This window comes from Myotis myotis, unplaced genomic scaffold, assembly GCF_014108235.1.
Source record: "Myotis myotis isolate mMyoMyo1 unplaced genomic scaffold, mMyoMyo1.p scaffold_m19_p_7, whole genome shotgun sequence".
Lineage (NCBI taxonomy): Eukaryota > Metazoa > Chordata > Mammalia > Chiroptera > Vespertilionidae > Myotis > Myotis myotis.
Genome location: NW_023416379.1, coordinates 36,406,276 through 36,421,192, shown reverse-complemented (window position 1 = coordinate 36,421,192; position 14,917 = coordinate 36,406,276). Strand labels below are relative to the sequence as shown.

At 35.9% G+C, this 14,917-nt stretch overlaps 1 protein-coding gene across 22 annotated transcripts in view; it reads right to left on the bottom strand.

Moving 5' to 3' along the window:
• REV3L (REV3 like, DNA directed polymerase zeta catalytic subunit) overlaps positions 1 to 14,917 on the bottom strand; it is a 171,382-nt gene that overhangs the window by 61,983 nt on the left and 94,482 nt on the right. For all 22 annotated transcript variants that reach the window (XR_004968980.1, XM_036318172.1, XM_036318174.1 and 19 more), the window contains 3 exons: positions 11,698 to 11,935; positions 8,322 to 8,464; positions 3,533 to 7,694 (listed from right to left, as the gene is read on the bottom strand). Coding sequence is in view for 21 of the 22 variants with exons in the window: in XM_036318172.1 (XP_036174065.1) it covers positions 3,533 to 7,694; positions 8,322 to 8,464; positions 11,698 to 11,935 (4,543 nt within the window). In the remaining variant the exon portion in view is untranslated. The remainder of the gene's footprint in view (positions 1 to 3,532; positions 7,695 to 8,321; positions 8,465 to 11,697; positions 11,936 to 14,917) is intronic.

The following is a 14,917-nucleotide window of genomic DNA, read 5'->3' as shown; positions in this document are numbered from 1 at the left end:
GACTTCCTTCCGGACAAAGCCATGGTGGTGGGGGCTGAGGCAGAGGCAGTGGTGATAGGCTGGCAGGGGAGGGCAGTTAAAGATGATCAGGCAGGCAGGGGAGAGCAGTTGGGGGTGACCAGGTTGGCAGGGGAGGGCAGTTGGGGGTGATTAGGCCGGTAGGGGAGCAGTTAGAGGTGATCAGGCAGGCAGGCAGAGGCAGTTAGGTGGAATCAGGCAGGTAGGCAGAGAGGTTAGGGGTAATCAGGCAGGCAAGCAGAATGGTTAGGGGCAATCAGGCAGGCAGGCAGGCGAGCCGTTAGGAGCCAGTGGTCCCAGATTGTGAGAGGGATGTCCAGCAGTCGAACATCCCCCAAGGGGTCCCCGATTGGAGAGGGTGCAGGCTGGGCTCAGGGAACCCCCCGGGCACGAATTTTGTGCACCAGGCCGCTAGTTTTAAATAATTTCCCATTGTTACCACATATAAATAAAAACGATGGAAGAATTTGTCATCAGAGACTATATTCCTGGATTTTATCTACAGCCTCTTTCTACATTCTCTATTATCTATAGTGGTTTAGCAGCACCAGTAAGTTCAAACAAATTTTTATGCCCATCTGCCCTCTCAAATTTCCTCAAACTTAAAAAAAAATCAATCACTCATAATTGAGGTAAATTACCATAATTCCACCTCCTTACATGGCAAGGTTTAACAGTAACAAAAATCTTGGGAGTTGGCAGAGCCCACAGTATGCATAGCTTAAATGCTACTAATGTATATGCATGTCGGGAGCCACTAATTAAAAAGTAGCTTAGTTTAGTTTTCAATAGTTATAAAACTAAACCTCTCCCTTTCTTTAACATATACATTTGTACTATTTCTGCCTTCTGTAGCAACATAAAAGAAGTCTATTTTTTGAGGTACGTCTTTCATGAGTAAGAAGGCAGTTTTTAGTTTTTTCAATTACTTCTTTTCAGGCACGGTTTCCTAAATGTCCTGGTCATTCTCTAGACCAGGGTTCTCAACCTGTGGGTCGCGACCCCTTGGGGGGTCGAACGACCCTTTCACAGGGGTCGCCTAAGACCATCGGAAAACACATATATAATTACATACTGTTTTTGTGATTAATCACTATGCTTTCATTATGTTCAATTTGTAACAATGAAATTGGGCGTCACCACAACATGAGGAACTGTATTAAAGGGTCGCGGCATTAGGAAGGTTGAGAACCACTGCTCTAGACAAAACTCAATGAACCAGAGTCTCTTTTTTTCTGACTTGGAGTTGAAGGAAAAGCATCAGGGTTATCACAGTTCCTTTCCCCCTTTAAATGGAAAGATTTTGGCCCTTACTAGTTAATTCAAGGTACAACCATTCAGCTAGTCTGTGAATTTTCTTAATGAGTCACAGTTATGAACAGTTTTCACAATGATATACTACTTAACCAGAATCTAGCACCTTCCTTGTACTCAATTCCCAGCTATATGAAAAATTAAAAGAATTACTGCTATTGAAGGAAATGAGTATGTATGCCATGAGACCATACCCAATGCAATATTTTGGTACATAAATCATAATGAAACCAAAATTTTAAATGATGAAGTATGGTAAATTCAGCTTTCGTGAATAATTAGCAGCATGGAAACTACTATAACTCATGTCAAAATATATATCAAGAGCCTTAAATTTTATAGTAATCCTACTTTAAGGGCTATGAGAAAAAAATCCAAAACATAAGAAATGCTTTATGAAGAAGATATTAATCACATAATTATCTATAGTGGCAAAATAAAGAACAACATCTCAGTATGATAATATACATGAAAGAATATTATGTAGCCATTAAAATGATAAACTCAAATTCAGAAAATGTTTATGTTAATTTTAATATATAATGTTAAGTGAATGAATCTGGATATAATATTGTGACTACAGTAAGATCACATTTCATAAAAAAATAAAATTAAAATTGTATACATTTTAAAAAAATCTAAGAAAACCCATTAAGATATTATTAGTGATTGTTACAGGTAGATAATGGTGTAATTTTTGTCTTCTTTTATACTTCCTAAATTTTTTATAATAAATAGATTTTAAAAAAACAAAATTGTTTTTCAAAAATAATGACTGTCTTCCTTCTATTTCAGCTGCATAACAAATGTCAAAGTTAGATAACAACTATATAGCAATACAGAGTTAATGACTAGCACATGTATGTTAACTAAGAATTAAAAAGATGTATAAGACTGAGGTAGAAAAAAGACTTCAATTAAAAAATATACCATGCCTACTGTTAAAGACAAAGCTCCCCAAATAATGGAAACAAATGTCAAAGGAGCAGACATTTATACATTCTGGCAGTGAAATAAAGAGAAAGTCCCATTCATATTAAAGACCACAAGGGGGTATTAAGCAAAGCAAAAACACAGTGTGTTGGAGAGGACATTTCTATCCTTCAAGTGAAGGGAACTTCTACCCTATATTTATTACTTTTTTCCAACGCTTCCTTAAAGGACTCCTGCAGGAATTACTGCTAATCTGCTGGGTAAAAGCCTGGCATTCACTGTGTTTTTTCCTATGGTCAGGAACATGGTGCTGCTAAAGTGTATATATACAGTGTAGCCTCTTGCCTTAGTTGGCTCTTCACATCTCTTTCCACAATTAGACTATGCAAGGTCTGCCTCAGCAGTTTTAGCCAACCTCCCCTGCTTCTGACTGGGTGGCTGAAGTAAACTGCCTCTCTCTCTCTCTCTGAAACTGCTTAGGTAAATGGGATCATAGACACAGGGCAGGATAAGAAAACATAATTTAAACCTGAATGAAGTCATGTTCCCCAACTTAGCTCTTACTAGAAATGCTTAATCTCAGTGATACAGGTGGTATAGGATACCAACTTAACTACTAGTTTGTAAGTAAACCAGTATTGTGATTCCAGACTATTTTACTATTAGCTGTGTGTATGTATATCTGTTATCACTTCTCTGAAAGGATAATGGAGTGTTAATTCCATCCTGCACTCTTAATAACTGTACAAACTAACAACAGTAACAGATGACTAAAGATGTTGGCAACGAGAGGGTGGTATATATATCATAGAAACAACTTAATCTTCACTTAGAGATATATCATAGAGTACTTAAAATATATCTATGCTCACTTTCAAACACTTTAAAATATAAAGTTCTTTTAAAAAATGATGAGCTTACCATTTTAGAAATAAACACCATTTTAAAAATGATAATACTTTTAAAGTACTTCTTAACGGGGCATCGTATCACAGAGAGCCAGTCTTTGCATCTCTAATCCTTAATGGAGACAGTGTTAAATTATAGTAGATCCAAAACCAACACTGATCAGCTTAAAAGAAATTTCTCCAGGTGTAAGCATTCAGCTATTCTGTGAATTTTCTTAACAAGTCCAAATTATAAATAGTTTTCATAATGATATACTACTTACAAATACAGTATCAGTCAGAAAACTAGCAGTAAGGAACCAAATGTTATATACGTGATAATTATTCAGAGAGACCCAAGGAGAAAATATAATGATTACCTGGGCTTTTCTGGTACATCAGAAGGATTACTGCAAAATGGTTCCTGGTAAATAGTTTCTGAAAGGTCATGATCCAACAAAGTGGCCATAATTTCTTCCCTACTTGGAGGGGACATAAGTGGTTTCAGAATGTGAGCAGTTCGAGGGGTGAAATTGCCATTTTTAGATTGTGAGGGAGAGCTGGCAGACCTTGGTGAACTATCAGGAGTTGGTGTCAATATATCATTATTTCTTGAAACATACAAATCTAAATCCTCAGAGGCTGCATCGACAAGTTCACCATCAGGAGAGGATAGTATTGTAGTGAAAGAGGCATTGACTGAGTCAAGAGATTGTCCCATTTCTTTTCTGGTATGACCTTGAATCCAATCTGAACTGCCAGGCTGTGAGAGGCTAAAAAACACTTCTTTGCTTACTGAACTCCTATTCAATCTGGATTTTTCATTGAGACAGTCCTCTGCCTGCTGGACACAGAAAGAATCCATTATTGAATTAGACCGAGTTGTTAGAGGATGGAAGCTATTTTTCCACTGGTTGTGGCGATGATTCTCATTGCTCTCTATGGATGATTTATCAAATAGTTCAGGACTTAGAGTAGCAGATCTAATCCACAAAGATGAGTCTGAGGCATGATGTTTGTCTTCATCACACTTCTTGTTATCATGACTTAAAAACTCAGCTTTTTCTATGGTTTGTCCTGGGAAAAGATCCTGAACTGCATCACTTAGGAACTTCTGAGGCAAATTCTGATCAGCGGGGACAAACTGACTCCCAGAATAAAAGCTACAAAATCCAGTCTGACCAATTGTATTAATATCAAAATTATAATTATGTTCAGGAGACAAGCTATCTTCAAGTGAGTAACAACTTTCAAAACCCGGATCTGAAGAAAAGATGGGACTATCATCCGACAGGGAGTTATCCAACTGGCCAGAGTTTTGTAAATTTATGGCGTCTACTTTGAGACGTTTGGGGATTTTGTCTTTAGGTTTTGTACTTCTGGGAGTTCGAGGTTTTCTTGGAGATGTTACGGATCGTGTTCGTTTAGTTGTTTTGTTATGCTCAAGGGGAATGGAAATATTGTTGTTTGGTTGATGGTTATTAGATAATGGATCTTGCGTAATATTTGCATTTTGTGCTTTCTGCTGTCTTTTCTGTAACAATTCTTTCAGAACTGCCAGTCCGGACTGTCCTTCACCAAATGCTGAAGGTGCTGACACATTTTGACTTTTACACTGAGAAAATGCTTTGGTTTGTGAAACTGCTTCTGACAATGATTTCTGTTTTACCCTCTCAGGTTTAAAATTTGACACACCTAAAATAAAGCCCCTTTGTTTTTGTTCCCATGCTATTTGCTTGATTGGACTTCTCAGGGAAGTTACAAAGTAATTAGACATTTGACTTTCTTCTGATGCTGCATTTCCTGGAGAATAAGTTTCGCTGTGCTTTGACTGTTCTGCCATGCACATAAGCTGCTGCTGACTATCTTTGCAATGCAAAAAATTAGGGGCATATGCCTGGTCTGGCTTTGATTCTAGGGAATTACGATATTCATTTAATTTTCCAAAGGATGACACATAGTTCTTTTGCGTATTTGCATTCTCTTCTGTCTTTGGGGACATTATACCCGAAGATCTCTGTGTATTCTGTGCAACCTGAGACAAATGGTTTGAAAGGTCAAATATATTTTTTTGAATCAGAGTTGATTCCTTTAGAGTAAACATGGCACTTTGACGATGAGGCCTTTGAACATTAATTTTTGAGTTTCCAGGTCCCAAAGAATTACAAACAACTGAAGGATGCAAATCATCTCGAGAACTGGGGAATGTCTGCAAATCTACAGGCTTCTTGCTTTCTAAGGAAGAAGAAAAGCAGCCAGATAAATTCTGTTGTGCATGAATTCCAGTGGTTTGGGGAGCAGAAAGGGAATGATCTATAGCAGAGCCCATTACTGATACATCTTTCTGTTTATTAAGTAGTTGAGACTCACTAGAACTTTGTGAGGTCTCAGATACATTCTGATGTTTCAGCACAAATGTAACTTCGGTACCAGATTGAGATTTTAGTTTTTCATCTTTAAGTGTTATGTGCTTTCTCGATGTACCCTTTTCACTTTTTTGTTTCTGTTTTGTTCTCGGCTTCTTTTTCCCATCATCTAATATTTTATTTGTCTGATTTCGTTTGTTCCTTTTCTTAGTAACTACTGAGGGATTAACAAGTTTTATTTTAGATTTCTTCACCTGCGTTCTTGCTCGACTATTTTTTTCTATACTGGAATTAACAGTCTTGCTATTATATACATTAGGTCCCTTAAAAAGCACTGCTTCTTTATCTGCAGCAGCTATAATTTCTTCAGCTCTTGGATCTGTGGGAGACCAGCACCGAGGTGGAGAAGAATTTATGGGACTTGTGCTTCTCTCAGAAAGAAAACCTAATTTAGACATAACATCACTATAATTTAAGTCACAGTCTTCGGTTTCAGCATTATAAGATGGTGAGGGAGGAGAAAGAATAGCATGTGAACGCTTTTTCCGGAAAGACAAAGTTCTTTTTATATTTTCACTATTTGTCCTTTGTTGCTTACCAGTTTTTTTCTTAGCAGATTTATGTTTTGTTTTTCTTCTGTGACCTTTCTTTGGTGTTGGTGGATAAATGGGATATTTGGTTGCAGGGGAATCAGGAACTTTTGGCCAAAAATCCTTTAAAGGTGCAAGCTTTTTATATAGTTCCATTTTTTCCTCTGTTAATATTACCTGTTTTTCTTTAGAGTCTATTTTTCCTAGCTTCACAAGCATATTTTTTCTCCCTCTAAATCTATTAATAATAATATACTTTATAATGACAGGGGGCAGCTTTTTAGACATTTTTCTTCGTTTTCGAGATTTGAGAGTTCCATCTAAACTTTCACCAATTTCCATGGGATGAGGTAGGCTGATTTTTGAGTTGTGTGTTACAAAACTTGACTCACTATCTTCAGTCTCATAATTTACCTTGCGTTTGGCTCTAAGCGTGTATTTATTCCCATACAATCCAAAGGACTGCTCAGTCTCTAAGGTTCCATCTCCAAAGTGACAGTCTATAAAACTGTCTGTAGGTGTTTTATTTTCAAAAACTCCACGGGTGACTTTAGTTAAATCACTGGCCAATACATTATTCTTCTCAGAATTACTATTACAAGAATTATTTTGTATATAATTATCTTTTGTTGATCCTGTCTCACTAGTTTTGGTATAAGTCTCTTGATGACCTACAAGTTTCTTTTTATTAATTTTTAACCGGGACTGTTTATTACTGGGTTGTAGTTTATATGTGACAGGAGAGAGTTTCTGTGGTCTACTGAGACAATTAGAAAGAACAACACTGGGAAAAAACATGTAATGTGCTGCTTGCTGGCTGAGATTTGGCTTTTCTGTTTTATGTTCTTGAAATTCTTCATATCTAATTTTAAGTTTATTGAGTCCACTTTCATCAGCAATGCTATCAAGAGAATGTACCATAGTTTTATTCTCCCCTGAGCATGATAGCAATTCACAATTTTCAGTTAATGATGAAGGGAATAAACTGTTCAGAGCTGTGCTGTTCCCCTTTTCATTTCCTTCAGAAGATAGTTTATTTTTTGAATGATTTAAGTCAGAAAAGTTGAAAGAATTTTTGCCCAATGTACTTTCGCTAGTGTGACGGTTTATATGTATAAAAGGGGCATCCTTATCGATTTTTCTAATGTTTGTATACTTTCTACTTGGTACTTGTCTTGTAACAGATGGAATATCTTCATCATAATCAAAAACACTATTTTCACAGGAAGATATTGGAAGGATATCTTTCTTACTACTTTCTTTTTGAGAGTTTTCTGAATGGGCAGTACTGCTTAAAGATCCAGGGTATTTCACAGAGTAAGTGCTTTCATTTGTAAAAGAAGCAACTGAATGATCTAGACCTTTTTCTATATTGTTTGGCTGTGAAAAGTCTTCAATTAAATCTTCCTTGTTCAAAACATGGGAAGAAAGGGCACTTGTGTGTTTACACTGAAAGGTAATCTTAGCAGAAGATGAGGGTTCTAATGTAGCAGCATCTTTGTGAAAGATGGAAGGTTTTACTGAGAGCTTGCTTGTTGCAATCACAGAAGAGTGGGTTCTAGAATTTTCATTGTCCAATGGATTGTCTGAAATGAGGGGAAAAGAATTAATTTCACTTTCACTCTTAACTTTTAATTTTCCCATACCATGATACTATCACCATAAAATAAATTATATGAAATTAAGTTTGTATGTTTAATATGGTTTTCTCAACAAAAAGATTACTCCTATTATTAGGATAAAAACTCAATCTAAGTAATCAAGAGTTAGTTACATTTGATTATTAGTCATTATTTTAAACACATGTTCCTTTGATCAGAAATAGATTATATTACCATTCAGTGCCTTTTGGAGGAATAAGGGGAAAATACTTGTCACCTTGAAAAGTTTTCATAAAATATTATGCTTCTTTTCATTATCACTTCAAATTAGCTGCACATATTTCTTAGTTTCTTATGCTACTTAAATGTTAACATGACAAACTGATTAAAGTTTGTGAATCTTCAAATCAATGATTAACAAATGTTAACCTCTTAAAAATGAGAAAGAATAATTTATCTACATTCTCAAAAGAAAAAATTCTGGAGAAGGACAAAACACTATTGTTATAGCCTCACTTAACCAACTATATAGAAAGTGTAACTTTAGTTTTAAAATAAATGTAATTTTAGTCCCTAAACTAGGAAATGCTCATAGTAGACTTGTTTACTCACCACTATTTTCATCTGCAGTTCCATCTAACTGAGGTATAGAAAGATTGGCTAGAAACAAACTGTTATTACTCCATTCCATTTCTTCTTCTGAAGATGAATCATCTTCTTCGGTTGAGCTTCTATGGGTATTTCGGCACAGTGATCTAGAGAATATTAAGATTCACTAGTGAGTATGACCATTAGAAAAAAGCTTGTCAGACTCATATAATTTGCCTAATTTGATGCTATAGTAAAGCGAAATAAAAAAATACCTGAAAATTGTAACTTTAAAAAGAAAAGCAGCTTTACTTTGCTTTAGTATCACATCCTACAAAAAGTTATTGTAAACAGATTTTATAATTCCTTTTATATGAGCTAGATGACACCATCATTCCTGTATTCAACACTCTACAACATCCTGGATTTCGACATGTAATCATGTTCTTCTTTATACTCTCCCTCATTCTATTATTAAATAGAATAATAGGTGACAGAGAACCTAGTAATTTCTAAAAGGGTGGCATCTGACATATTTTAAGAAGTCTCCATTAATACACAACCACTACATTATAAACTGGAAAAGACAAACAAAAAGGTAAGTAAAGGAGTATTAAGGTTAAAGTTGAAAGACAAAAAAATAACTGGGATCAGAGAAGGGCCAGTAAGTAGTACAGGTGTTGTTGACGCAATCCAGCTGTGGCTATAAAGTATGGTTACTGAGGAGTTCAGATGGACTGTTAAGTCCAGATGGATACTGTCTTTAAATGTTATCTCATATAGATTTAAATGTATTCACTAGATCCTAGCTTGATTATTTCCCTTCTATCTGGTTGGCCAAACATTCTTTCAATCCATACCTAATTTGTTCTTATTGTCTCAAAAATTTGAAAATATCCCTTATTACTCATGGGACAGTGTCTCCATTAATCCTTTCCAAATCATAGTGTGTCCTAATACCATTCTTTTAAGAGCTGAAAGGGTTATTAGAGGTCATCTGGTCCAACTTTCTATCCCTTGCAAAAAACATATTTTTAACAGACTTGATACCACCTCTACTTTTACTTTTTAGTATATGGGGCTTGCTGTCTCACAGGCTAATCTTTTCCACTGTTAATGGCTCCAATTGTTAGTAATTTTCCTCCTATATTACACAAAATCTTTATTTGCAACTTCCATAAATTCTTCCTGCTTTTGTCCTCTATCACCATATACTGCAGGTCTATGCCATTTTTCACATAATAACCTTTAAAATATTTGAAAGCATTTATCATTTGTCCCATAATTCTTGTTATTAAACCAAAATATGTATTTTTTCTACAGTTCTTTAAGTGACAGTATTCACAGATCCTTCTAGTTTACTTCCTCTTCTGTTCCCTTTACTTTCTTAGTATTCTTAAAATATGGTACATACTCAAGACAGAATATAATATCAAGTATATGGGTAGAATTAAATGACTCCTGTTTTAGATACTATACTTCTATTATTCAATTTCTCTCTATTATACACTTATTAAATCTTTAGGTTTGTTTTCCCCAAAGTTAACCTGTGTACGGTTTTCACAGAATTGGTCCAGTCAAAGAACACACAAGCATTAGTTAATAATAGAATAAACCATGTCTATTTATACTAGAGGCCCGGTGCACGAATTTGTACACTGATGGGGTCCCTCAGCCTGGCCTGCACCCTCTTGCAATCCTGGACCACTTGGGGGATGTTGGACTGCCGGTTTCAGCCCAATCCCCGCAGGCCTGCCAAAACTGGCAGTCCGACATCCCCCAAGGGATGTAGTAGTGTGCGAAGCAGCAGGCGGCTGGGGAGGAGCCCGGGCGAGGCACTGTGCTGCTCCTGCTCATCCCAGCCCCACTGTGCCATGTACTTTCCTTGTCCACAAGGATATTACTATGTAAGACTTTGTTAAATGTCTGCCTGAAATTAAGACTCAATACAATAATTACATTTTCCTAAGTACCCATACTTTAAAAGGATATAAAGACAGTAGAGCATGACTTGCATTCATGAAAGGTCCTGATACTCTCTGCGTTCTTTTATAAATGCCCACAAAGTGTTTAATTATCATAATCATCACCCCTATTATGGGAGACTAGAACTAGAAGGAGACCAGTTAAAAAGTTTGAATCACAGTATTCCAGATAAATGGTAATAAAGGACTAAATTAGGATATTTTTTTGGGAAGAAGGGGAATGGAAGGATAGAACAGAAGTCACAGAGAAGAGCTACCTTACAGATAAAGGAAAGCAAATCAAACATGACACTGAAGTTACAAACTTTCGGAACTTGGGGGGTAGCGTGGTTATCATTATAAAAATAAGGAACAGAGAAACAAGCCATTTGACAGCATTGTCTATTATCATTTAGGATGGCCTATGCTCCAAAAAAGTGATGTGACTGAGGCATTTCCCAACAAGATATTTCATGAAAAGATTTATAAAGCTTTCACACAAAAATTAGCAAAATTTATAGAATAGCTATAATGATTAGGTAATATCAGCAAAAGGCATTTTAAGATACTATGAGAGTCACATCAGTCAAGAAATCAAATACTGATTCTGTCTGAACTAGGTAAAATCAGGTCATCAAAGGTCAAAGGGGCCCTTGCCGGGTGGCTCAGTTAGTTGGAGCATTGTCCTATATACTGGGGCATGTATGGGAAGCAACCAATGGATGTTTTTCTCTCACACTGATATTTCTGTCTCTCTCTCCCTTCTTCTCTCTCTAAAATATCAATAAACATATCCTCGGGTGAGGATAAAAAAATAAAAAGAAATAAAAAAGTCGAGTTGAGTCTTGGAGGAAATTTTCACTGTGACAGCAAAGGGAACTGAGCATAGTGTGAAAATATAAAAGAGAGGGTTCTGATTTATACCCAGATAACAGGAGAAGGGATCAAAAATTTTATTTTTTATATTAGGTAGTATAATATATGTAACCTCAAGCCAATGAAGTCCACAAGATATTGATTTAGAAAACCACAGTGCCATCTTATTCTTTTACCTTGAGGAATGAACAATATCAGTGTATGCCTCTGAGACTTATTTATTTTTAATATTTAATTCCTTCAGTCTAATCAGACTTAGAAGCCATTCCTTGTCTTTAAGTTGACTTTATAACTGTTGTTCCATCCCATAACAGTTTAACTCTCAAAGGGATTTTTTTAATTCAAGTTCTGGAGAAGGAGGCACATCTATTTTGCCCTACGTATTACCGACATAATAATACTGTGTATATAAATAGATGATTTGTAAAAGTTAGGTTTATGGGGAAGAGAGAGCTGGAGGAAGATGGTCAAAAGGTACAAACTTCCAGTTATAAGATAAATAAGTAAACATGATAACTATCGGCTATATATTAAAGTAACTGAAATGACAGAAAAGTTACCTTTTTGTGGCACAATGTTCTTCAATATTGCTGTCCCATCTCTGAGACATAACCAAACTAAGCTCCATTTCTTCTTTTTCAATCTGTGGTTCATTTTCTTCATCATCACTATTTTGGGGGTTTTTAGTGTTTCTAAGGGAAAGACATGGCGGTGGCTTTCTATTTCTTTCCCCCTGATATCCATCATTTTCCAAACCAGCAAGAAGATGTACCAGAGCCTCATCAGGACTGCTGTCCACTATAAAACAAGTAAAGTATCACCAAGAAATAACTTAAGTTTTCTAAATAATTCAACAATTCAGAACAATTATAAAACAATGATAAAATAAAAGATCCTTGGACCATCTGCACTAGAATGACTGTGTCCTTATTAAAAAGAAAATTCCAAACCCATCCCATATGTACTAAGTCAGAATTGCTTTTGTTAATATTTTATAATATTTTTGAAATTACAGTTTATATTCAATATTATTTTGTATTAGTTTTGGGTGTACATTAATCAGAATTTCTTAGGTAGGATGCAGGAATTTGTATTTTAATAAGCTGCCCAAGATTTTGCTGCACAATTAAGCTTGAGGAACACTAAACCAATATTGTCACAGTGTTCAAAATAAATATTAAACATATAAATTAATGCTAAAAAAGTACCTTTAAAAACAATACATGTGAATACCTTTATCCCTTACTTAAGCTTTACTTAGCTCATAAGATAGTCAAATGAAACCTGTAGTTGAATAACACAAAAAAGCTTTAAAAGTGGTTAATGAGATTACTTAAACACCTTCAAGTCAACAAATGACATATTACTTCATATGCAGTAGGGTTGTAAAATCAAGGCAGATAATAAAAAGTGTTGACAAATATGTGAAGAAACTGGAGCCCTCATACATTATTGGTCAGAATGTAAAATGCTGCAGCTGCTTTGGAAAAAAATTTGGCAGCTGCTCAAATGTTAAACATGGAGTTCCCATATGATCCAGCAGTTTCACTCCTAGGCATATACCCAAGAGAATTGAAAATGTATGCCCACACAAAAACCTACACATGAATAATCATAGCATCACTGTTCATTATGGGCAAAAAAAGTGAAAACAACCCCATATCCATAAGAGTGGATATATGAAATATGGCATACCCATATGATGAATTATTATTCAGCAGGAAAAAGGAGTACATGCTACAAACATGGATAAGCCTTGAAAACATCATACCAAGTGAAGGAAGCCAGAAACAAAAGGTTATATGATTCCATTTACATGAAATGCCCCAAATAGGTTAAACAACAGAAAACAGATTAGTGGTTGCCAGGGGCTGAGAGGAGGGAAGAATGAGGAGTGACTGTTAATGGATATGGGATTTCTTTTTGGGGTGATAAAAGTGTCCTGAAATTAGATAGTGGTAGTAATTGCATACTCCATGAATATCACTGCCTGTACAGATGTGAATTTTATGATATTCAAATTATATCTCAATAAAAGCTATTATTAAAAAAGATCATGAAGATGAAGATTTGTTCTAATCTAGTACACAATCTTATTCTCTGTAAAATGAGATAATGCATTTCTCATTTATCAAAATACCAAGTTTCAGGTTTTCTTTGTAGATATTAAAGAAATTGATTCTGTCGTTTGGCTGTCTGGTCTAATTAGCATATTACACTTTTATTATTATAGATACTGTGATAAAAGAAGGATATGCCTCCCTCCCTCTCTTTTTCATGCTAACAGATATAAGGAAAAAAATGAAGATATTGATTCTGTATGCTACCAGATATAAGGGGAAAAATGAAGATATTTGTTTGTAAGAGCCCTTCTGGCAAAAATCCATTTCTTTAAATCTAGAACTGCACTGTTTTATTTTTCCTGTCTCATACTTGAAAAAAATTAGTATTAGAAAATGAATTATAGATATTTGACTCAGATCTTATTTATTTATTTATTTATTTAGTTAGTTAGTTAGTTAGTTATTCCTCACCTGAGGATAGAGTGGAAGGGAGGGAAGAAAGAGAGAGAGAAGGAGGGAGGGAGGACGGGAAGGAGAGAGAGAAACATTAATTGGTTGCCTCCTGCGTGCACCCAGACCAGAGCCAGGGAATCAAACCTGCACCCAAGTACGTGCCCTTGACTGGGAATCAAACCCATCACCCTTCAGTGCACAGGCCAACACTCTAACCACGGAGTGCCACCAGCCAGGCTGACCCCTAAACCTTTGACAAATATTGAAAATGCATTTTTGCAAACTTAGGCAAGTGACATTATATCTGCTGATGATACATTATATTTGTACTAGAGGCCTGATGCATGAAATTCGTGCAAGGGGCTCAGCTCTCGCAGGCGTGGCAGCTTGCCTCAGCCTTCGCAGCCCCAGCTTTATCCGGAAGGTCGTCCGGAAGGTCGTTTGGCTGTCTGGTCTAATTAGCATATTACACTTTTATTATTATAGATACTGTGATAAAAGAAGGATATGCCTCCCTCCCTCTCTTTTTCAATTTCTTAACTTTCTCTAAGTTCCTCTCTTTTAACTGTTTATTTTTTTATATCTAGAATGTAATTTAGGAACATATATATTCAGATGAAAAAATAAAACATTTTAGAGTCTGAGCATCAATTTAATTTTTTACTTTGGTCTTTGCATCATTTCTTTCTGCATATGCCATTCATTTAAAAAATTTTCTTACTCCTGTCTAAAATGTTCTTGAAATATGACTATGCATAATAATTTTGGTATTATCCCTAGCTAGTCAATTCATGTTCCATCCAAATGAAAATGAAGCAAAATAGAGATAGACTCAGAGCAGGCATGGACACAGACAACTGTGTGGTGATTCCCAGGGAGAGGGGTCGAGGGAGGTGGAGAAGGTATAGGAGGAGTTGGAGGAGGGTAAAGGAGGGGTTAATAGTGAAGAAAGGAGACTTGGCATGGGGTGATGAATACACAATACAATGTGCAGATGGTGTGAAATTGTGCACCTGAAGCCTGTATAATTTTGTCAACTAGTATCATCCCAATAAATTCAATAAAAAGGAAAAAAAAGAGAAACTGTAGGTAAAAGAAATAGGACACTGTAGACAGGTATGATGCATTTGATGCCATATCTCATTTGATACAAGAATAAAAAAAATAGGAAGTAGCCCTGCCAGCGTGGCTCGGTGATTGAGCGTCGACCTATGAACTGTTCGATTCCTGGTCAGGGCACATGCCTGGGTTGCAGGCTCAATCC